Here is a 24,702-nt window from a genome sequence, read left to right as displayed (position 1 = left end):
ACCTGGGCACCATTCCCTTTTTCCGGTATGGTGTAATGGCGAGTAACCTGGGCACCTTTTCCTTTTGCTGGTATGGTGTAATGGCGAGTAACCTGGGCACCATTCCCTTCTGCCGGTATGGTGTAATGGCGAGTAACCTGGGCACCGTTTCCTTTTGCCGGTACGCTGTAATGGCGAGTAACCTGGGCACCTTTTCCTTTTGCCCGGTACGGTGCCATGGCGAGTAACCTGGGCACCTTTTCCTTTTGCCGGTATGGTGTAATGGCGAGTAACCTGGGAACCTTTTCCTTTTGCCGGTACGGTGTAATGGCGAGTAACCTGGGCACCTTTTACTTTTGCCGGGATGGTGTAATGGCGAGTAACCTGGGCACCTTTTCCTTTTGCTGGTATGGTGTAATGTCGAGTAACCTGGGCACCTTTTCCTTTTGCCGTCCGGTGTAATGGCGAGTAACCTGGGCACCTTTTCCTTTTGTCGGTGTGGTGTAATGGCGAGTAACCTGGGCACCATTCCCTTTTGCCGGTATGGTGTAACGGCGAGTAACCTTGGCACCATTCCCTTTTGCCGGTATGGTGTAATGGCGAGTAACCTGGGCACCTTTTCCTTTTGCCGGTACAGTGTAATGGCGAGTAACCTGGGCACCATTCCCATTTGCCGGTACGGTGCAATGGCGAGTAACCTGGGCACCATTCCCTTTTGCCGGTATGGTGTAATGGCGAGTAAACTGCGCACCATTCCCTTTTGCCGGTATGGTGTAATGGCGAGTAACCTGGGCACCTTTTCCTTTTGCCGGTACGATGTAATGGCAAGTAACCTGGGCACCTTTTCCTTTTGCTGATACGGTGTAATGGCGAGTAACCTGGCCACCATTCCCTTTTGCTGGGCACTGTGTAATGGCGAGTAACCTAGGCACCTTTTGCTTTTGTCGGTACGGTGTAATGGCAAGTAACCTGGGCACCATTCCCTTTTGCCGGTACGGTGTAATGGCGAGTAACCTGGGCACCTTTTCCTTTTGCCGGTACGATGTAATGGCGAGTAACCTGGGCACCTTTTCCTTTTGCTGGTACGGTGTAATGGCGAGTAACCTGGGCACCGTTCCCTTTTGCCGGTATGGTGTAATGGCGAGTAACCTGGGCACCTTTTCCTTTTGCCGGTATGGTGTAATGGCGAGTAACCTGGGCACCATTCCCTTTTGCCGGTACGGTGTAATGGCGAGGAACCTGGGCACCATTCCCTTTTGCCGGTATGGTGTAATGGCGAGTAACCTGGGCACCTTTTCCTTTTGCCAGTGCGGTGTAATGGCGAGTAACCTGGGCACCTTTTGCTTTTGTCGGTACGGTGTAATGGCAAGCAACCTGGGCACCTTTTCCTTTTGCCGGTACGGTGTAATGGCAAGTAACCTGGGCACCTTTTCCTTTTGCCGGTGTGGTGTAATGGCGAGTAACCTGGGCACCATTCCCTTTTGCCGGTACGGTGTAATGGCGAGTAACCTGGGCACCTTTTCCTTTTGCCGGTACGATGTAATGGCGAGTAACCTGGGCACCTTTTCCTTTTGCTGGTACGGTGTAATGGCGAGTAACCTGGGCACCATTCCCTTTTGCCGGTACGGTGTAATGGCGAGTAACCTGGGCACCTTTTCCTTTTGCCGGTACGATGTAATGGCGAGTAACCTGGGCACCTTTTCCTTTTGCTGGTACGGTGTAATGGCGAGTAACCTGGGCACCATTCCCTTTTGCCGGTACGGTGTAATTGCGAGTAACATGGGCACCTTTTGCTTTTGTCGGTACGGTGTAATGGCAAGTAACCTGGGCACCATTTCCTTTTGCCGGTGCAGTGTAATGGCGTGTAACCTGGGCACCATTCCCTTTTGCCGGTATGGTGTAATGGCGAGTAACCTGGGCATCTTTTCCTTTTGCCGGTACGGTGTAATGGCGAGTAAAATGGGCACCATTCCCTTTTGCCGGTATGGTGTAATGGCGAGGAACCTGGGCACCATTCCCTTTTGCCGGTATGGTGTAATGGCGAGTAACCTGGGCACCTTTTCCTTTTGCCGGTGCGGTGTAATGGCGAGTAACCTGGGCACCTTTTGCTTTTGTCGGTACGGTGTAATGGCGAGCAACCTGGTCACCTTTTCCTTTTGCCGGTAGGGTGTAATGGCAAGTAACCTGGGCACCTTTTCCTTTTGCCGGTGTGGTGTAACGGCGAGTAAACTGGGCACCATTCCCTTTTGCCGGTATGGTGTAATGGCGAGTAACCTGGGCACCTTTTCCTTTTGCCGGTACGGTGTAATGGCGAGCAAACTGGGCACATTTTCCTTTTGCCGGTAAGGTGTAATGGCAAGTAACCTGGGCACCTTTTCCTTTTGCCGGTGTGGTGTAATGGCGAGTAACCTGGGCACCATTCCCTTTTGCCGGTATGGTGTAATGGCGAGTAACCTGGGCACCTTTTCCTTTTGCCGTACGGTGTAATGGCAAGTAACCTGGGCACCATTTCCTTTTGCCATACGATGTAATGGCGAGTAACCTGGGCACCATTCCCTTTTGCTGGTACGGTGTAATGGCGAGTAACCTGGGCACCTTTTCCTTTTGCCGGAATGGTGTAATGGCGAGTAACCTGGGCACCTTTTCCTTTTGCCGGTACGGTGTAATGGCGAGTAACCTGGGCACCTTTTCCTTTTGCCGGTACGGAGTAATGGCGAGTAACCTGGGCACCTTTTCCTTTTGCCGGTTCGGGGGAATGGCGAGTAACCTGGGCACCTTTTCCATTTGCCGGTATGGTGTAATGTCGAGTAACCTGGGCACCTTTCCCTTTTGCTGGCACGGTGTAATGGCGAGTAACCTGGGCACCTTTCCCTTTTGCTGGTACGGTGTAATGGCGTGTAACCTGGGCACCTTTTCCTTTTGCCGGTACGGTGTAATGGCGAGTAACCTGGGCACCATTCCCTTTTCCCGGTCTGGTGTAATGGCGAGTAACCTGGGCACCATTCCCTTTTGCTGGTACGGTGTAATGGCGAGTAACCTGGGCACCTTTTCCTTTTGCCGGTATGGTGTAATGGTGAGTAACCTGGGCACCTTTTCCTTTTGCTGGTATGGTGTAATGGCGAGTAACCTGGGCACCTTTTCCTTTTGCTGGTATGGTGTCATGGCGAGTAACCTGGGCACCTTTTCCTTTTGCCGTACGGTGTAATGGCGAGTAACCTGGGCACCATTCCCTTTTGCCGGTACGGTGTAATGGCGAGTAACCTGGGCACCTTTTCCTTTTGCCGGTATGGTGTAATGGCGAGTAACCTGGGCACCTTTTCCTTTTGCTGGTACGGTGTATGTCGAGTAGCCTGGGCACCTTTTGCTTTTGCCGGTATGGTGTAATGTCATGTAACCTGGGCACCTTTTCCTTTTGCCGTACGGTGTAATGGCGAGTAACCTGGGCACCTTTTCCTTTTGCCGGTACGGTGTAATGGCGAGTAACCTGGGCACCTTTTCTTTTTGCCGGTACGGTGTATGTCGAGTATCCTGGGCACCTTTTGCTTTTGCCGGTATGGTGTAATGTCAAGTAACCTGGGCACCTTTTACTTTTGCCGTACGGTGTAATGGCGAGTAACCTGGGCGCCATTCCCTTTTGCCGGTACGGTGTAATGGCGAGTAACCTGGGCACCTTTTCCTTTTGCCGGTACGGTGTAATGGCAAGTAACCTGGGCACCTTTTCCTTTTGCCGGTACGGTGTAATGGCGAGTAACCTGGGCACCTTTTCCTTTGCCGGTATTGTGTCATGGCGAGTAACCTGGGCACCTTTTCCTTTTGCTGGTGCGGTGTAATGGCGAGTAACCTGGACACCATTCCCTTTTGCCGGTATGGTGTAATGGCGAGTAACCTGGGCACCTTTTCCTTTTGCCGGTATGGTGCAATGGCGAGTATCCTTGGCACCATTCCCTTTTGCCGGTATGGTGTAATGGCGGGTAACCTTGGCACCTTTTCCTTTTGCCGGTATGGTGTAAAGGCGATAACCTGGGCACCTTTTCCTTTTGCCGGTACGGTGTAATGGCGAGTAACCTGGGCACCATTCCCATTTGCCGGTATGGTGTAATGGCGAGTAACCTGGGCACCATTCCCTTTTGCCGGTACGGTGTAATGGCGAGCAACCTGGGCACCATTGCCTTTTGCCGGTATGGTGTAATGGCGAGTAACCTGGGCACCATTCCCATTTCCCGGTACGGTGTAATGGCGTGTATCCTGGGCACCATTCCCTTTTGCCGGTATGGTGTAATGGCGAGTAACCTGGGCACCTTTTCTTTTTGCCGGTACGGTGTAATGGCGAGTAACCTGGGGACCATTCACTTTTGCCGGTATGGTGTAATGGCGAGTAACCTGGGCACCATTCCCTTTTGCCGGAACGGTGTAACGGCGAGTAACCTGGGCACCATTCCCTTTTGCCGGTACGGTGCAATGGCGAGTAACCTGGGCACCATTCCCTTTTGCCGGTATGGTGTAATGGCGAGTAACCTGGGCACCTTTTCCTTTTGCTGGTACGATGTAATGGCGAGTAACCTGGACACCTTTTCCTTTTGCCGGTACGATGTAATGGCGAGTAACCTGGGCACCTTTTCCTTTTGCCGGTACGATGTAATGGCGAGTAACCTGGGCACCTTTTCCTTTTGCTGGTACGATGTAATGGCGAGTAACCTGGGCACCTTTTCCTTTTGCTGGTACGGTGTAATGGCGAGTAACCTGGGCACCTTTTCCTTTTGCCGGTACGGTGTAATGGCGAGTAACCTTGGCACCTTTTCCTTTTGCCGGTACGGTGTAATGGCAAGTAACCTGGGCACCATTTCCTTTTGCCGTATGGTGTAATGGCGAGTAACCTGGGCACCATTCCCTTTTGCTGGTACGGTGTAATGGCGAGTAACCTGGGCACCTTTTCCTTTTGCCGGTATGGTGTAATGGCGAGTAACCTGGGCACCTTTTCCTTTTGCCAGTACGGTGTAATGGCGAGTAACCTGGGCACCTTTTCCTTTTGCCGGTACGGAGTAATGGCGAGTAACCTGGGCACCTTTTCCTTTTGCCGGTTCGGGGGAATGGCGAGTAACCTGGGCACCTTTTCCATTTGCCGGTATGGTGTAATGTCGAGTAACCTGGGCACCTTTCCCTTTTGCTGGCACGGTGTAATGGCGAGTAACCTGGGCACCTTTCCCTTTTGCTGGTATGGTGTAATGGCGTGTAACCTGGGCACCTTTTCCTTTTGCCGGTACGGTGTAATGGCGAGTAACCTGGGCACCATTCCCTTTTCCCGGTCTGGTGTAATGGCGAGTAACCTGGGCACCATTCCCTTTTGCTGGTACGGTGTAATGGCGAGTAACCTGGGCACCTTTTCCTTTTGCCGGTACGGTGTAATGGCGAGTAACCTTGGCACCTTTTCCTTTTGCCGGTACGGTGTAATGGCAAGTAACCTGGGCACCATTTCCTTTTGCCGTACGGTGTAATGGCGAGTAACCTGGGCACCTTTTCCTTTTGCCGGTACGGAGTAATGGCGAGTAACCTGGGCACCTTTTCCTTTTGCCGGTTCGGGGGAATGGCGAGTAACCTGGGCACCTTTTCCATTTGCCGGTATGGTGTAATGTCGAGTAACCTGGGCACCTTTCCCTTTTGCTGGCACGGTGTAATGGCGAGTAACCTGGGCACCTTTCCCTTTTGCTGGTATGGTGTAATGGCGTGTAACCTGGGCACCTTTTCCTTTTGCCGGTACGGTGTAATGGCGAGTAACCTGGGCACCATTCCCTTTTCCCGGTCTGGTGTAATGGCGAGTAACCTGGGCACCATTCCCTTTTGCTGGTACGGTGTAATGGCGAGTAACCTGGGCACCTTTTCCTTTTGCCGGTATGGTGTAATGGCGAGTAACCTGGGCACCTTTTCCTTTTGCTGGTATGGTGTAATGGCGAGTAACCTGGGCACCTTTTCCTTTTGCTGGTATGGTGTCAGGCGAGTAACCTGGGCACCTTTTCCTTTTGCCGTACGGTGTAATGGCGAGTAACCTGGGCACCATTCCCTTTTGCCGGTACGGTGTAATGGCGAGTAACCTGGGCACCTTTTCCTTTTGCCGGTATGGTGTAATGGCGAGTAACCTGGGCACCTTTTCCTTTTGCTGGTACGGTGTATGTCGAGTAGCCTGGGCACCTTTTGCTTTTGCCGGTATGGTGTAATGTCATGTAACCTGGGCACCTTTTCCTTTTGCCGGTACGGTGTAATGGCGAGTAACCTGGGCACCTTTTCCTTTGCCGGTATTGTGTCATGGCGAGTAACCTGGGCACCTTTTCCTTTGCCGGTATTGTGTCATGGCGAGTAACCTGGGCACCTTTTCCTTTTGCTGGTGCGGTGTAATGGCGAGTAACCTGGACACCATTCCCTTTTGCCGGTATGGTGTAATGGCGAGTAACCTGGGCACCTTTTCCTTTTGCCGGTATGGTGCAATGGCGAGTATCCTTGGCACCATTCCCTTTTGCCGGTATGGTGTAATGGCGGGTAACCTTGGCACCTTTTCCTTTTGCCGGTATGGTGTAAAGGCGATAACCTGGGCACCTTTTCATTTTGCCGGTACGGTGTAATGGCGAGTAACCTGGGCACCATTCCCATTTGCCGGTATGGTGTAATGGCGAGTAACCTGGGCACCATTCCCTTTTTCCGGTACGGTGTAATGGCGAGTAACCTGGGCACCATTCCCTTTTGCCAGTACGGTGTAATGGCGAGCAACCTGGGCACCATTGCCTTTTGCCGGTATGGTGTAATGGCGAGTAACCTGGGCACCATTCCCATTTCCCGGTACGGTGTAATGGCGAGTAACCTGGGCACCATTCCCTTTTGCCGGTACGGTGTAATGGCGAGTAACCTGGGCACCTTTTCCTTTTCCCTGTACGGTGTAATGGCGAGTAACCTGGGCACCATTCCCTTTTGCCGGTATGGTGTAATGGCGAGTAACCTGGGCACCTTTTCCTTTTGCCGGTACGGTGTAATGGCGAGTAACCTGGGGACCATTCACTTTTGCCGGTATGGTGTAATGGCGAGTAACCTGGGCACCATTCCCTTTTGCCGGAACGGTGTAACGGCGAGTAACCTGGGCACCATTCCCTTTTGCCGGTACGGTGCAATGGCGAGTAACCTGGGCACCATTCCCATTTGCCGGTACGGTGTAATGGCGAGTAACCTGGGCACCATTCCCTTTTGCCGGTACGGTGTAATGGCGAGTAACCTGGGCACCTTTTCCTTTTGCCTGTACGGTGTAATGGCGAGTAACCTGGGCACCATTCCCTTTTTCCGGTATGGTGTAATGGCGAGTAACCTGGGCACCTTTTCCTTTTGCTGGTATGGTGTAATGGCGAGTAACCTGGGCACCATTCCCTTCTGCCGGTATGGTGTAATGGCGAGTAACCTGGGCACCGTTTCCTTTTGCCGGTACGCTGTAATGGCGAGTAACCTGGGCACCTTTTCCTTTTGCCCGGTACGGTGTCATGGCGAGTAACCTGGGCACCTTTTCCTTTTGCCGGTATGGTGTAATGGCGAGTAACCTGGGAACCTTTTCCTTTTGCCGGTACGGTGTAATGGCGAGTAACCTGGGCACCTTTTACTTTTGCCGGGATGGTGTAATGGCGAGTAACCTGGGCACCTTTTCCTTTTGCTGGTATGGTGTAATGTCGAGTAACCTGGGCACCTTTTCCTTTTGCCGTCCGGTGTAATGGCGAGTAACCTGGGCACCTTTTCCTTTTGTCGGTGTGGTGTAATGGCGAGTAACCTGGGCACCATTCCCTTTTGCCGGTATGGTGTAACGGCGAGTAACCTTGGCACCATTCCCTTTTGCCGGTATGGTGTAATGGCGAGTAACCTGGGCACCTTTTCCTTTTGCCGGTACAGTGTAATGGCGAGTAACCTGGGCACCATTCCCATTTGCCGGTACGGTGCAATGGCGAGTAACCTGGGCACCATTCCCTTTTGCCGGTATGGTGTAATGGCGAGTAAACTGCGCACCATTCCCTTTTGCCGGTATGGTGTAATGGCGAGTAACCTGGGCACCTTTTCCTTTTGCCGGTACGATGTAATGGCAAGTAACCTGGGCACCTTTTCCTTTTGCTGATACGGTGTAATGGCGAGTAACCTGGCCACCATTCCCTTTTGCTGGGCACTGTGTAATGGCGAGTAACCTAGGCACCTTTTGCTTTTGTCGGTACGGTGTAATGGCAAGTAACCTGGGCACCATTCCCTTTTGCCGGTACGGTGTAATGGCGAGTAACCTGGGCACCTTTTCCTTTTGCCGGTACGATGTAATGGCGAGTAACCTGGGCACCTTTTCCTTTTGCTGGTACGGTGTAATGGCGAGTAACCTGGGCACCGTTCCCTTTTGCCGGTATGGTGTAATGGCGAGTAACCTGGGCACCTTTTCCTTTTGCCGGTATGGTGTAATGGCGAGTAACCTGGGCACCATTCCCTTTTGCCGGTACGGTGTAATGGCGAGGAACCTGGGCACCATTCCCTTTTGCCGGTATGGTGTAATGGCGAGTAACCTGGGCACCTTTTCCTTTTGCCAGTGCGGTGTAATGGCGAGTAACCTGGGCACCTTTTGCTTTTGTCGGTACGGTGTAATGGCAAGCAACCTGGGCACCTTTTCCTTTTGCCGGTACGGTGTAATGGCAAGTAACCTGGGCACCTTTTCCTTTTGCCGGTGTGGTGTAATGGCGAGTAACCTGGGCACCATTCCCTTTTGCCGGTACGGTGTAATGGCGAGTAACCTGGGCACCTTTTCCTTTTGCCGGTACGATGTAATGGCGAGTAACCTGGGCACCTTTTCCTTTTGCTGGTACGGTGTAATGGCGAGTAACCTGGGCACCATTCCCTTTTGCCGGTACGGTGTAATTGCGAGTAACATGGGCACCTTTTGCTTTTGTCGGTACGGTGTAATGGCAAGTAACCTGGGCACCATTTCCTTTTGCCGGTGCAGTGTAATGGCGTGTAACCTGGGCACCATTCCCTTTTGCCGGTATGGTGTAATGGCGAGTAACCTGGGCATCTTTTCCTTTTGCCGGTACGGTGTAATGGCGAGTAAAATGGGCACCATTCCCTTTTGCCGGTATGGTGTAATGGCGAGGAACCTGGGCACCATTCCCTTTTGCCGGTATGGTGTAATGGCGAGTAACCTGGGCACCTTTTCCTTTTGCCGGTGCGGTGTAATGGCGAGTAACCTGGGCACCTTTTGCTTTTGTCGGTACGGTGTAATGGCGAGCAACCTGGTCACCTTTTCCTTTTGCCGGTAGGGTGTAATGGCAAGTAACCTGGGCACCTTTTCCTTTTGCCGGTGTGGTGTAATGGCGAGTAAACTGGGCACCATTCCCTTTTGCCGGTATGGTGTAATGGCGAGTAACCTGGGCACCTTTTCCTTTTGCCGGTACGGTGTAATGGCGAGCAAACTGGGCACATTTTCCTTTTGCCGGTAAGGTGTAATGGCAAGTAACCTGGGCACCTTTTCCTTTTGCCGGTGTGGTGTAATGGCGAGTAACCTGGGCACCATTCCCTTTTGCCGGTATGGTGTAATGGCGAGTAACCTGGGCACCTTTTCCTTTTGCCGTACGGTGTAATGGCAAGTAACCTGGGCACCATTTCCTTTTGCCATACGGTGTAATGGCGAGTAACCTTGGCACCATTCCCTTTTGCTGGTACGGTGTAATGGCGAGTAACCTGGGCACCTTTTCCTTTTGCCGGAATGGTGTAATGGCGAGTAACCTGGGCACCTTTTCCTTTTGCCGGTACGGTGTAATGGCGAGTAACCTGGGCACCTTTTCCTTTTGCCGGTACGGAGTAATGGCGAGTAACCTGGGCACCTTTTCCTTTTGCCGGTTCGGGGGAATGGCGAGTAACCTGGGCACCTTTTCCATTTGCCGGTATGGTGTAATGTCGAGTAACCTGGGCACCTTTCCCTTTTGCTGGCACGGTGTAATGGCGAGTAACCTGGGCACCTTTCCCTTTTGCTGGTACGGTGTAATGGCGTGTAACCTGGGCACCTTTTCCTTTTGCCGGTACGGTGTAATGGCGAGTAACCTGGGCACCATTCCCTTTTCCCGGTCTGGTGTAATGGCGAGTAACCTGGGCACCATTCCCTTTTGCTGGTACGGTGTAATGGCGAGTAACCTGGGCACCTTTTCCTTTTGCCGGTATGGTGTAATGGTGAGTAACCTGGGCACCTTTTCCTTTTGCTGGTATGGTGTAATGGCGAGTAACCTGGGCACCTTTTCCTTTTGCTGGTATGGTGTCATGGCGAGTAACCTGGGCACCTTTTCCTTTTGCCGTACGGTGTAATGGCGAGTAACCTGGGCACCATTCCCTTTTGCCGGTACGGTGTAATGGCGAGTAACCTGGGCACCTTTTCCTTTTGCCGGTATGGTGTAATGGCGAGTAACCTGGGCACCTTTTCCTTTTGCTGGTACGGTGTATGTCGAGTAGCCTGGGCACCTTTTGCTTTTGCCGGTATGGTGTAATGTCATGTAACCTGGGCACCTTTTCCTTTTGCCGTACGGTGTAATGGCGAGTAACCTGGGCACCTTTTCCTTTTGCCGGTACGGTGTAATGGCGAGTAACCTGGGCACCTTTTCTTTTTGCCGGTACGGTGTATGTCGAGTATCCTGGGCACCTTTTGCTTTTGCCGGTATGGTGTAATGTCAAGTAACCTGGGCACCTTTTACTTTTGCCGTACGGTGTAATGGCGAGTAACCTGGGCGCCATTCCCTTTTGCCGGTACGGTGTAATGGCGAGTAACCTGGGCACCTTTTCCTTTTGCCGGTACGGTGTAATGGCAAGTAACCTGGGCACCTTTTCCTTTTGCCGGTACGGTGTAATGGCGAGTAACCTGGGCACCTTTTCCTTTGCCGGTATTGTGTCATGGCGAGTAACCTGGGCACCTTTTCCTTTTGCTGGTGCGGTGTAATGGCGAGTAACCTGGACACCATTCCCTTTTGCCGGTATGGTGTAATGGCGAGTAACCTGGGCACCTTTTCCTTTTGCCGGTATGGTGCAATGGCGAGTATCCTTGGCACCATTCCCTTTTGCCGGTATGGTGTAATGGCGGGTAACCTTGGCACCTTTTCCTTTTGCCGGTATGGTGTAAAGGCGATAACCTGGGCACCTTTTCCTTTTGCCGGTACGGTGTAATGGCGAGTAACCTGGGCACCATTCCCATTTGCCGGTATGGTGTAATGGCGAGTAACCTGGGCACCATTCCCTTTTGCCGGTACGGTGTAATGGCGAGCAACCTGGGCACCATTGCCTTTTGCCGGTATGGTGTAATGGCGAGTAACCTGGGCACCATTCCCATTTCCCGGTACGGTGTAATGGCGAGTATCCTGGGCACCATTCCCTTTTGCCGGTATGGTGTAATGGCGAGTAACCTGGGCACCTTTTCTTTTTGCCGGTACGGTGTAATGGCGAGTAACCTGGGGACCATTCACTTTTGCCGGTATGGTGTAATGGCGAGTAACCTGGGCACCATTCCCTTTTGCCGGAACGGTGTAACGGCGAGTAACCTGGGCACCATTCCCTTTTGCCGGTACGGTGCAATGGCGAGTAACCTGGGCACCATTACCATTTGCCGGTACGGTGTAATGGCGAGTAACCTGGGCACCATTCCCTTTTGCCGGTACGGTGTAATGGCGAGTAACCTGGGCACCATTCCCTTTTGCCGGTACGGTGTAATGGCGAGTAACCTGGGCACCTTTTCCTTTTGCCTGTACGGTGTAATGGCGAGTAACCTGGGCACCATTCCCTTTTGCCGGTATGGTGTAATGGCGAGTAACCTGGGCACCTTTTCCTTTTGCTGATACGGTGTAATGGCGAGTAACCTGGCCACCATTCCCTTTTGCCGGGCACTGTGTAATGGCGAGTAACCTAGGCACCTTTTGCTTTTGTCGGTACGGTGTAATGGCAAGTAACCTGGGCACCTTTTCCTTTTGCCGGTGCAGTGTAATGGCGTGTATCCTGGGCACCGTTCCCTTTTGCCGGTATGGTGTAATGGCGAGTAACCTGGGCACCTTTTCCTTTTGCCGGTATGGTGTAATGGCGAGTAACCTGGGCATCATTCCCTTTTGCCGGTACGGTGTAATGGCGAGGAACCTGGGCACCATTCCCTTTTGCCGGTATGGTGTAATGGCGAGTAACCTGGGCACCTTTTCCTTTTGCCAGTGCGGTGTAATGGCGAGTAACCTGGGCACCTTTTGCTTTTGTCGGTACGGTGTAATGGCAAGCAACCTGGGCACCTTTTCCTTTTGCCGGTACGGTGTAATGGCAAGTAACCTGGGCACCTTTTCCTTTTGCCGGTGTGGTGTAATGGCGAGTAACCTGGGCACCATTCCCTTTTGCCGGTACGGTGTAATGGCGAGTAACCTGGGCACCTTTTCCTTTTGCCGGTACGATGTAATGGCGAGTAACCTGGGCACCTTTTCCTTTTGCTGGTACGGTGTAATGGCGAGTAACCTGGGCACCATTCCCTTTTGCCGGTACGGTGTAATTGCGAGTAACATGGGCACCTTTTGCTTTTGTCGGTACGGTGTAATGGCAAGTAACCTGGGCACCATTTCCTTTTGCCGGTATGGTGTAATGGCGAGTAACCTGGGCACCTTTTCCTTTTGCCGGTACGGTGTAATGGCGAGTAAAATGGGCACCATTCCCTTTTGCCGGTATGGTGTAATGGCGAGGAACCTGGGCACCATTCCCTTTTGCCGGTATGGTGTAATGGCGAGTAACCTGGGCACCTTTTCCTTTTGCCGGTGCGGTTTAATGGCGTGTAACCTGGGCACCTTTTGCTTTTGTCGGTACGGTGTAATGGCGAGTAAACTGGGCACCATTCCCTTTTGCCGGTACTGTGTAATGGCGAGTAACCTGGGCACCTTTTCCTTTTGCCGGTACGGTGTAATGGCGAGCAAACTGGGCACCTTTTCCTTTTGCCGGTAAGGTGTAATGGCAAGTAACCTGGGCACCTTTTCCTTTTGCCGGTGTGGTGTAATGGCGAGTAACCTGGGCACCATTCCCTTTTGCCGGTATGGTGTAATGGCGAGTAACCTGGGCACCTTTTCCTTTTGCCGTACGGTGTAATGGCGAGTAACCTGGGCACCATTCCCTTTTGCTGGTACGGTGTAATGGCGAGTAACCTGGGCACCTTTTCCTTTTGCCGGTATGGTGTAATGGCGAGTAACCTGGGCACCTTTTCCTTTTGCTGGTACGATGTAACAGCGAGTAACCTGGGCACCTTTTCCTTTTGCCGGTACAATGTAATGGCGAGTAACCTGGGCACCTTTTCCTTTTGCCCGGTACGGTGTAATGGTGAGTAACCTGGGCACCTTTTCCTTTTGCGGGTATGGTGTAATGGCGAGTAACCTGGGCACCTTTTCGTTTTGCTGGTACGATGTAATAGCGAGTAACCTGGGCACCTTTTCCTTTTGCCGGTACGATGTAATGGCGAGTAACCTGGGCACCTTTTCCTTTTGCTGGTACGATGTAATGGCGAGTAACCTGGGCACCTTTTCCTTTTGCCGGTACGATGTAATGGCGAGTAACCTGGGCACCTTTTTCTTTTGCTGGTGCGGTGTAATGGCGAGTAACCTGGACACCATTCCCTTTTGCCGGTATGGTGTCATGGCGAGTAACCTGGGCACGTTTTCCTTTTGTCGGTATGGTGTAATGGCGAGTATCCTTGGTACCATTCCCTTTTGCCGGTATGGTGTAATGGCGAGTAACCTTGGCACCATTCCCTTTTGCCGGTATGGTGTAATGGCGAGTAACCTGGGCACCTTTTCCTTTTGCCGGGACAGTGGAATGGCGAGTAACCTGGGCACCATTCCCATTTGCCGGTACGGTGCAATGGCGAGTAACCTGGGCACCATTCCCTTTTGCCGGTACGGTGTAATGGCGAGTAACCTGGGCACCATTCCCTTTTGCCGGTACGGTGTAATGGCGAGTAACCTGGGCACCTTTTCCTTTTGCCGGTACGATGTAATGGCGAGTAACCTGGGCACCTTTTCCTTTTGCTGGTACGGTGTAATGGCGAGTAACCTGGGCACCATTCCCTTTTGCCGGTACGGTGTAATGGCGAGTAACCTGGGCACCTTTTGCTTTTGTCGGTACGGTGTAATTGCAAGTAACCTGGGCACCTTTTCCTTTTGCTGGTGCAGTGTAATGGCGTGTAACCTGGGCACCGTTCCCTTTTGCCGGTATGGTGTAATGGCGAGTAACCTGGGCACTTTTTCCTTTTGCCGGTACGGTGTAATGGCGAGTAACCTGGGCACCATTCCCTTTTGCCGGTACGGTGTAATGGCGAGGAACCTGGGCACCATTCCCTTTTGCCTGTATGGTGTAATGGCGGGTAACCTGGGCACCTTTTCCTTTTGCCGGTGCGGTGTAATGGCGAGTAACCTGGGCACCTTTTGCTTTTGTCGGTACGGTGTCATGGCGAGCAACCTGGGCACCTTTTCCTTTTGCCGGTACGGTGTAATGGCAAGTAACCTGGGCACCTTTTCCTTTTGCCGGTGTGGTGTAATGGCGAGTAACCTGGGCACCATTCCCTTTTGCCGGTATTGTGTAATGGCGAGTAACCTGGGCACCTTTGTCCTTTTGCCTGTACAGTGTAATGGCGAGTAACCTGGGCACCATTCCCATTTTCCGGTACGGTGCAATGGCGAGTAACCTGGGCACCATTCCCGTTTGCCGGTACTGTGTAATGGCGAGTAACCTGGGCACCATTCCCTTTTGCCGGTACGGTGTAATGGCGAGTAACCTGGGCACCTTTTCCTTTTGCCGGAATGGTGTAATGGCGAGTAACCTGGGCACCTTTTCCTTTTGCCGGTACGGTGTAATGGCGAGTAACCTGGGCACCTTTTCCTTTTGCCGGTACGGAGTAATGGCGAGTAACCTGGGCACCTTTTCCTTTTGCCGGTTCGGGGGAATGGCGAGTAACCTGGGCACCTTTTCCATTTGCCGGTATGGTGTAATGTCGAGTAACCTGGGCACCTTTCCCTTTTGCTGGCACGGTGTAATGGCGAGTAACCTGGGCACCTTTCCCTTTTGCTGGTACGGTGTAATGGCGTGTAACCTGGGCACCTTTTCCTTTTGCCGGTACGGTGTAATGGCGAGTAACCTGGGCACCATTCCCTTTTCCCGGTCTGGTGTAATGGCGAGTAACCTGGGCACCATTCCCTTTTGCTGGTACGGTGTAATGGCGAGTAACCTGGGCACCTTTTCCTTTTGCCGGTATGGTGTAATGGTGAGTAACCTGGGCACCTTTTCCTTTTGCTGGTATGGTGTAATGGCGAGTAACCTGGGCACCTTTTCCTTTTGCTGGTATGGTGTCATGGCGAGTAACCTGGGCACCTTTTCCTTTTGCCGGTACGGTGTAATGGCGAGTAACCTGGGCACCTTTTCCTTTTGCCGGTATGGTGTAATGGCGAGTAACCTGGGCACCTTTTCCTTTTGCTGGTACGGTGTATGTCGAGTAGCCTGGGCACCTTTTGCTTTTGCCGGTATGGTGTAATGTCATGTAACCTGGGCACCTTTTCCTTTTGCCGTACGGTGTAATGGCGAGTAACCTGGGCACCTTTTCCTTTTGCCGGTACGGTGTAATGGCGAGTAACCTGGGCACCTTTTCTTTTTGCCGGTACGGTGTATGTCGAGTATCCTGGGCACCTTTTGCTTTTGCCGGTATGGTGTAATGTCAAGTAACCTGGGCACCTTTTACTTTTGCCGTACGGTGTAATGGCGAGTAACCTGGGCGCCATTCCCTTTTGCCGGTACGGTGTAATGGCGAGTAACCTGGGCACCTTTTCCTTTTGCCGGTACGGTGTAATGGCAAGTAACCTGGGCACCTTTTCCTTTTGCCGGTACGGTGTAATGGCGAGTAACCTGGGCACCTTTTCCTTTGCCGGTATTGTGTCATGGCGAGTAACCTGGGCACCTTTTCCTTTTGCTGGTGCGGAGTAATGGCGAGTAACCTGGACACCATTCCCTTTTGCCGGTATGGTGTAATGGCGAGTAACCTGGGCACCTTTTCCTTTTGCCGGTATGGTGCAATGGCGAGTATCCTTGGCACCATTCCCTTTTGCCGGTATGGTGTAATGGCGGGTAACCTTGGCACCTTTTCCTTTTGCCGGTATGGTGTAAAGGCGATAACCTGGGCACCTTTTCCTTTTGCCGGTACGGTGTAATGGCGAGTAACCTGGGCACCATTCCCATTTGCCGGTATGGTGTAATGGCGAGTAACCTGGGCACCATTCCCTTTTTCCGGTACGGTGTAATGGCGAGTAACCTGGGCACCATTCCCTTTTGCCGGTACGGTGTAATGGCGAGCAACCTGGGCACCATTGCCTTTTGCCGGTATGGTGTAATGGCGAGTAACCTGGGCACCATTCCCATTTCCCGGTACGGTGTAATGGCGAGTATCCTGGGCACCATTCCCTTTTGCCGGTATGGTGTAATGGCGAGTAACCTGGGCACCTTTTCTTTTTGCCGGTACGGTGTAATGGCGAGTAACCTGGGGACCATTCACTTTTGCCGGTATGGTGTAATGGCGAGTAACCTGGACACCATTCCCTTTTGCCGGAACGGTGTAACGGCGAGTAACCTGGGCACCATTCCCTTTTGCCGGTACGGTGCAATGGCGAGTAACCTGGGCACCATTCCCATTTGCCGGTACGGTGTAATGGCGAGTAACCTGGGCACCATTCCCTTTTGCCGGTATGGTGTAATGGCGAGTAACCTGGGCACCATTCCCTTTTGCCGGTATGGTGTAATGGCGAGTAACCTGGGCACCTTTTCCTTTTGCTGATACGGTGTAATGGCGAGTAACCTGGCCACCATTCCCTTTTGCCGGGCACTGTGTAATGGCGAGTAACCTAGGCACCTTTTGCTTTTGTCGGTACGGTGTAATGGCAAGTAACCTGGGCACCTTTTCCTTTTGCCGGTGCAGTGTAATGGCGTGTATCCTGGGCACCGTTCCCTTTTGCCGGTATGGTGTAATGGCGAGTAACCTGGGCACCTTTTCCTTTTGCCGGTATGGTGTAATGGCGAGTAACCTGGGCATCATTCCCTTTTGCCGGTACGGTGTAATGGCGAGGAACCTGGGCACCATTCCCTTTTGCCGGTATGGTGTAATGGCGAGTAACCTGGGCACCTTTTCCTTTTGCCAGTGCGGTGTAATGGCGAGTAACCTGGGCACCTTTTGCTTTTGTCGGTACGGTGGAATGGCAAGCAACCTGGGCACCTTTTCCTTTTGCCGGTACGGTGTAATGGCAAGTAACCTGGGCACCTTTTCCTTTTGCCGGTGTGGTGTAATGGCGAGTAACCTGGGCACCATTCCCTTTTGCCGGTACGGTGTAATGGCGAGTAACCTGGGCACCTTTTCCTTTTGCCGGTACGATGTAATGGCGAGTAACCTGGGCACCTTTTCCTTTTGCTGGTACGGTGTAATGGCGAGTAACCTGGGCACCATTCCCTTTTGCCGGTACGGTGTAATTGCGAGTAACATGGGCACCTTTTGCTTTTGTCGGTACGGTGTAATGGCAAGTAACCTGGGCACCATTTCCTTTTGCCGGTATGGTGTAATGGCGAGTAACCTGGGCACCTTTTCCTTTTGCCGGTACGGTGTAATGGCGAGTAAAATGGGCACCATTCCCTTTTGCCGGTATGGTGTAATGGCGAGGAACCTGGGCACCATTCCCTTTTGCCGGTATGGTGTAATGGCGAGTAACCTGGGCACCTTTTCCTTTTGCCGGTGCGGTTTAATGGCGTGTAACCTGGGCACCTTTTGCTTTTGTCGGTACGGTGTAATGGCGAGTAAACTGGGCACCATTCCCTTTTGCCGGTACTGTGTAATGGCGAGTAACCTGGGCACCTTTTCCTTTTGCCGGTACGGTGTAATGGCGAGCAAACTGGGCACCTTTTCCTTTTGCCGGTAAGGTGTAATGGCAAGTAACCTGGGCACCTTTTCCTTTTGCCGGTGTGGTGTAATGGCGAGTAACCTGGGCACCATTCCCTTTTGCCGGTATGGTGTAATGGCGAGTAACCTGGGCACCTTTTCCTTTTGCCGTACGGTGTAATGGCGAGTAACCTGGGCACCATTCCCTTTTGCTGGTACGGTGTAATGGCGAGTAACCTGGGCACCTTTTCCTTTTGCCGGTATGGTGTAATGGCGAGTAACCTGGGCACCTTTTCCTTTTGCTGGTACGATGTAACAGCGAGTAACCTGGGCACCTTTTCCTTTTGCCGGTACAATGTAATGGCGAGTAACCTGGGCACCTTTTCCTTTTGCCCGGTACGGTGTAATGGTGAGTAACCTGGGCACCTTTTCCTTTTGCGGGTATGGTGTAATGGCGAGTAACCTGGGCACCTTTTCGTTTTGCTGGTACGATGTAATAGCGAGTAACCTGGGCACCTTTTCCTTTTGCCGGTACGATGTAATGGCGAGTAACCTGGGCACCTTTTCCTTTTGCTGGTACGATGTAATGGCGAGTAACCTGGGCACCTTTTCCTTTTGCCGGTACGATGTAATGGCGAGTAACCTGGGCACCTTTTTCTTTTGCTGGTGCGGTGTAATGGCGAGTAACCTGGACACCATTCCCTTTTGCCGGTATGGTGTCATGGCGAGTAACCTGGGCACGTTTTCCTTTTGTCGGTATGGTGTAATGGCGAGTATCCTTGGTACCATTCCCTTTTGCCGGTATGGTGTAATGGCGAGTAACCTTGGCACCATTCCCTTTTGCCGGTATGGTGTAATGGCGAGTAACCTGGGCACCTTTTCCTTTTGCCGGGACAGTGGAATGGCGAGTAACCTGGGCACCATTCCCATTTGCCGGTACGGTGCAATGGCGAGTAACCTGGGCACCATTCCCTTTTGCCGGTACGGTGCAATGGCGAGTAACCTGGGCACCATTCCCTTTTGCCGGTACGGTGTAATGGCGAGTAACCTGGGCACCTTTTCCTTTTGCCGGTACGATGTAATGGCGAGTAACCTGGGCACCTTTTCCTTTTGCTGGTACGGTGTAATGGCGAGTAACCTGGGCACCATTCCCTTTTGCCGGTACGGTGTAATGGCGAGTAACCTGGGCACCTTTTGCTTTTGTCGGTACGGTGTAATTGCAAGTAACCTGGGCACCTTTTCCTTTTGCTGGTGCAGTGTAATGGCGTGTAACCTGGGCACCGTTCCCTTTTGCCGGTATGGTGTAATGGCGAGTAACCTGGGCACTTTTTCCTTTTGCCGGTACGGTGTAATGGCGAGTAACCTGGGCACCATTCCCTTTTGCCGGTACGGTGTAATGGCGAGGAACCTGGGCACCATTCCCTTTTGCCTGTATGGTGTAATGGCGGGTAACCTGGGCACCTTTTCCTTTTGCCGGTGCGGTGTAATGGCGAGTAACCTGGGCACCTTTTGCTTTTGTCGGTACGGTGTCATGGCGAGCAACCTGGGCACCTTTTCCTTTTGCCGGTACGGTGTAATGGCAAGTAACCTGGGCACCTTTTCCTTTTGCCGGTGTGGTGTAATGGCGAGTAACCTGGGCACCATTCCCTTTTGCCGGTATGGTGTAATGGCGAGTAACCTGGGCACCTTTGTCCTTTTGCCTGTACGGTGTAATGGCGAGTAACCTGGGCACCATTCCCATTTTCCGGTACGGTGCAATGGCGAGTAACCTGGGCACCATTCCCGTTTGCCGGTACTGTGTAATGGCGAGTAACCTGGGCACTATTCCCTTTTGCCGGTACGGTGTAATGGCGAGTAACCTGGGCACCTTTTCCTTTTGCCGGTACGATGTAATGGCGAGTTACCTGGGCACCTTTTCCTTTTGCTGGTACGGTGTAATGGCGAGTAACCTGGGCACCATTCCCTTTTGCCGGTACGGTGTAATGGCGAGTAACCTGGGCACCTTTTGCTTTTGTCGGTACAGTGTAATGGCAAGTAACCTGGGCACCTTTTCCTTTTGCCGTTGCAGTGTAATGGCGTGTAACCTGGGCACCGTTCCCTTTTGCCGGTATGGTGTAGTGGCGAGTAACCTGGGCACCTTTTCCTTTTGCCGGTACGGTGTAATGGCGAGTAACCTGGGCACCATTCCCTTTTGCCGGTACGGTGTAATGGCGAGGAACCTAGGCACCATTCCCTTTTGCCGGTATGGTGTAATGGCGAGTAACCTGGGCACCTTTTCCTTTTGCCGGTGCGGTGTAATGGCGAGTAACCTGGGCACCTTTTGCTTTTGTAGGTACGGTGTAATGGCGAGCAACCTGGGCACCTTTTCCTTTTGCCGGTACGGTGTAATGGCAAGTAACCTGGGCACCTTTTCCTTTTGCCGGTGTGGTGTAATGGCGAGTAACCTGGGCACCATTCCCTTTTGCCGGTATGGTGTAATGGCGAGTAACCTGGGGACCTTTTCCTTTTGCCGGTACAGTGTAATGGCGAGTAACCTGGGCACCATTCCATTTTGCCGGTATGGTGTAATGGCGAGTAACCTGGGCACCTTTTCCTTTTGCCGGTACGGTGTAATGGCGAGCAACCTGGGCACCATTCCCTTTTGCCGGTATGGTGTAATGGCGAGTAACCTGGGCACCATTCCCTTTTGCCGGTACGGTGTAATGGCGAGTAACCTGGGCACCATTCCCTTTTGCCGGTACGGTGTAATGGCGAGTAACCTGGGCACCTTTTCCTTTTGCCTGTACGGTGTAATGGCGAGTAAGCTGGGGACCATTCACTTTTGCCGGTATGGTGTAATGGCGAGTAGCCTGGGCACCATTCCCTTTTGCCGGAACGGTGCAATGGCGAGTAACCTGGGCACCTTTTCCTTTTGCCGTACGGTGTAATGGAGAGTAACCTGGGCACCTTTTCCTTTTGCTGGTATGGTGTAATGGCGAGTAACCTGGGCACCATTCCCTTTTGCCGGTATGGTGTATTGGCGAGTAACCTGGGCACCTTTTCCTTTTGCTGGTATGGTGTAATGGCGAGTAACCTGGGCACCATTCCCTTCTGCCGGTATGGTGTAATGGCGAGTAACCTGGGCACCATTCCCTTCTGCCGGTATGGTATAATGGCGAGTAACCTGGGCACCTTTTCCTTTTGACGGTACGGTGTAATGGCGAGTAACCTGGGCACCTTTTCCTTTTGCTGGTACGGTGTAATGGCGTGTAACCTGGGCACCTTTTCCTTTTTCCGGTACGGTGTAATGGTTTTGGCATGTGCAATACAATAAACTCATGGCAGTGTTGCATCCTCCGGATTCTTTGCAGGAGCGTTCCTCATTCCATACATGCTCTTCCTTATCGTGGCTGGAGTCCCTCTGTTCTATCTCGAGCTGGCATTGGGGCAGTGCCAACGTGGAGGAGCAACCACAATCTGGAAGATCTGTCCAATCTTTAAAGGTTAACCACTCACCCTCTTTCTCCCTAAATTTGTTGCTGGAAAGAAAAACCATGAAAAAAAAAAATGAAAAGGTTTTTGAAACTTGAAAATGTCCACCAAGCTTGCTAATCAGCTATCATTTGTTAACAATGCACCTGAAGATCAAATCTCAGTTGTCCACAGCTGGTTAATAATTATTGACATGAAAAACCATTTTCAGCATTATTGGACTATCATCTGTCAGTGTCAACTCCCAAAACCTCATTTTTGAACTTTGAGACTTGGCCAGTGAACTGTCCTTATTCCTCAGTGCATTTTTCAATGTGTTTCTTTGTTAATACGAGTATAATGTGCTGAACATTAGACAAAAATAAATTTCATTAATGAGGAGCTTTTTAAAACTATATAAACCCTCAGTGGATGAACTTTGATTATAATCCTCGTATGGTTCCATTGTGGTGTGGCTCCATCCCGGTGCGGTTCCTTTCCATCCTGCCACGGTTCCTTTTGATTCCGGCACGATGCCATCGTGGTGTGGCTCCATCCTGGCATGGTTCCGGCCCATCCCGGTGTGGCTCCATCCCGGCATGACTTCTTTCAATCCCGGCACGTTTCCTTTCCATCCCAGCATATTTCGTTTCTGTCCCGGCGCATTTCCTTTCCATCCCAGCATATTTCGTTTCTGTCCCGGCGCATTTCCTTTCCATCCCGGCGTGTTTCGTTTCCGTCCCGGCGCATTTCCTTTCCATCCCAGCGTGTTTCGTTTCCGTCCCTGTGCGTTTCCTTTCTGTCCCGGCACGTTTCCTTTCTGTCCCAGTGCGTTTCCTTTCCATCCCGGTGCATTTCCTATCCGTCCCGGCGCATTTCCTTTCCCTCCCAGTGCGTTTCCTTTCCATCCCGGCGCGTTTCTTTCTGTCCCGGTGCATTTCCTTTCCGTCCCAGTGCATTTCCTTTCCGTCCCAGTGCGTTTCCTTTCCATCCCGATGCATTTCCTATCCGTCCCGGCGCGTTTCCTTTCCCTCCCAGTGCGTTTCCTTTCCGTCCTGGTGCGTTTACTTTCCGTCCTGGTGCGTTTCCTTTCCATCCCGATGCATTTCCTATCCGTCCCGGCGCATTTCCTTTCCGTCCCAGTGCGTTTCCTTTCCATCCCGATGCATTTCCTATCCGTCCCGGCGCGTTTCCTTTCCCTCCCAGTGCGTTTCCTTTCCGTCCTGGTGCGTTTACTTTCCGTCCTGGTGCGTTTCCTTTCCATCCTGGTGCGTTTCCTTTCCGTCCTGGTGCGTTTCCTTTCTGTCCCGGCATGTTTCGTTTCCGTCCCGGTGCATTTCCTTTCTGTCCCGGCACGTTTCCTTTCTGTCCCAGTGCGTTTCCTTTCCATCCCGGTGCATTTCCTATCCGTCCTGGCGCATTTCCTTTCCCTCCCAGTGCATTTCCTTTCCGTCCTGGTGCGTTTCCTTTCCATCCCGGCGCGTTTCTTTCTGTCCCGGTGCATTTCCTTTCCATCCCAGTGCGTTTCCTTTCCATCCTGGTGCGTTTCCTTTCCGTCCTGGTGCATTTCCTTTCTGTCCCGGCATGTTTCCTATCTGTCCCGGCGCATTTCCTTTCTGTCCCGGCGTGGTTCTTCTCCATCCCAATGTGATCTGATCACTCCCGGCACGGTTCCTTTCGGTCTTGGCACGGTTCTCTCTGTCCCGGCATGGATCTTATCTGTTCCGGCACGGTTCTTCTCTGTCCAGGCGCGGTTCTTCTTCTTCTCCTTCTTCTTCTTCTTCTTCTTTTACTTTTTTGTGTTTTTTTTGTATACAAGATCGAGGCTCGTGAAAGAGCGAACATTAATCACACAGAAAGACAAACCGACACATAAAACATATAACATCGGGAGCGGTAGACAAGATGGGGAGAGAGGGGGAAGGACACAAACACAACATTTGAGAGCAGGGACCGAGAGACATGGAGACATCGAGAGATCTGAGAGAGGGCGAGGGCTTTGGGGGGGGGGGCATGGGAAGGGGGCGGTGGGAGAGGTATAAAACATATGGACACTGCCAGGACTTCCAGGAAAGAAGTTGGAATTTCAAACAAGGTGGATCTGGGGTGAATTAGCGGGGGTAGAAAAGATCAAGGTTTTGGATGGGGGAAGATAAGAGATGGTGGTGAACAGCTGTTTTAAAGACCTGGAGGGAGGAGTGGGATTGAAGGGAGTGAGGGAGTTTGTTCCAGAGGCGGGAGAAAAGAGGAATGAAAGAGTGAAGGTGAGCAGAGAGCCGAGATTTCGGCAGTTTAACCATCAGAGGGTTGCTGGCAGATCTTGTGCGACCTGTAGGAATATTTGGGGGACAGAGCACAGAGAGAGCTGGGGGTGCAAGGCCGGAGAGGAGTCGGTAGAAGACAGAAAGACCACCTACCTGCCTGCGGTGAGTGAGTGAAAGGCCCTCAGAGATAGCTTCATCGCGGGAGATTCCAATAATTCTGAAAGCTTTGGTTTCAACAGCGTGAAGCCGAGCTAGGTGTGAGGCAGGAGCACCGGCCCATAGGGGAGAACAGTATTCCATTGAGCTGCGGATGAAAGCCTTGTATGTGGTGAGGAGCTCAGGTGTGCCGAGGAAGGACTTCGCACGACGGAGGATGCCCAGTCGGCGACTGGCTTTGGAGGCCAGCTTGGAAATGTGGTTTTCCCAAGAAAGATCATGGCAGATAGTGAGACCCAAAATCTTGAGCGACAGAACTTCTTGGAGAGGATTGTTGAGAAAGTAGATGGGAGGGTTGTCCAGTCGATCTTTTCGGAGAGACATAGTAAGAGTGTGAGATTTGTCAGGATTGAAAGACATGTTCCACTTGTTTGACCAGTCTGTGATTTTGTCCAGGTCTTCAGAGAGTGAGGAGGCAGCAGACTGCCGATCTGAGGGAAGAGGAATGGAGCGGCAGAGAGTGGAGTCATCAGCAAAGAGATAGAGAGGATTTTCGAGAGAGTCAGAGAGATCATTGATGAAGACCAGAAAAAGCACGGGGCCCAGAACACTGCCTTGGGGAACTCCAGCCTGAACAGGAAGAGGAGATGAGAGAAACCCATTCAGGGCCACACGTTGACGACGACTAGAGAGGAAGTCCGCCAGCCATGCGTGGAGATTTCCATGGATACCAAAGGAGGAGAGTTTGGTGAGCAGAGCGGGGTGCCAGACCGTGTCGAAGGCACGTGATATGTCGAGGGAGACAGCTCTAATTTCCTGCTTGGCATTGAGGACCTCCATCCATTGTTGAGACAGCAGAAGCAGCATGTCCAGAGTAGAGTGACCTGGTCTGAAACCAAATTGATGATCAGAGAT

General features: G+C 52.2%; 1 protein-coding gene across 4 annotated transcripts in view; it reads left to right on the top strand.

Annotated features, from left to right (window-relative positions):
• LOC137413356 (sodium-dependent dopamine transporter) overlaps positions 1–24,702 on the top strand; it is a 148,687-nt gene that overhangs the window by 35,815 nt on the left and 88,170 nt on the right. For all 4 annotated transcript variants that reach the window (XM_078779178.1, XM_078779177.1, XM_078779176.1 and 1 more), the window contains one exon: positions 21,268–21,399. In XM_078779178.1, the coding sequence (XP_078635304.1) occupies positions 21,268–21,399 (132 nt within the window). The remainder of the gene's footprint in view (positions 1–21,267; positions 21,400–24,702) is intronic.

Source organism: Myxine glutinosa, chromosome 5 (assembly GCF_964187855.1).
Source record: "Myxine glutinosa chromosome 5, kmMyxGlut1.1, whole genome shotgun sequence".
Classification (NCBI taxonomy): domain Eukaryota; kingdom Metazoa; phylum Chordata; class Myxini; order Myxiniformes; family Myxinidae; genus Myxine; species Myxine glutinosa.
This window is presented reverse-complemented; position numbering and strand designations above follow the sequence as displayed.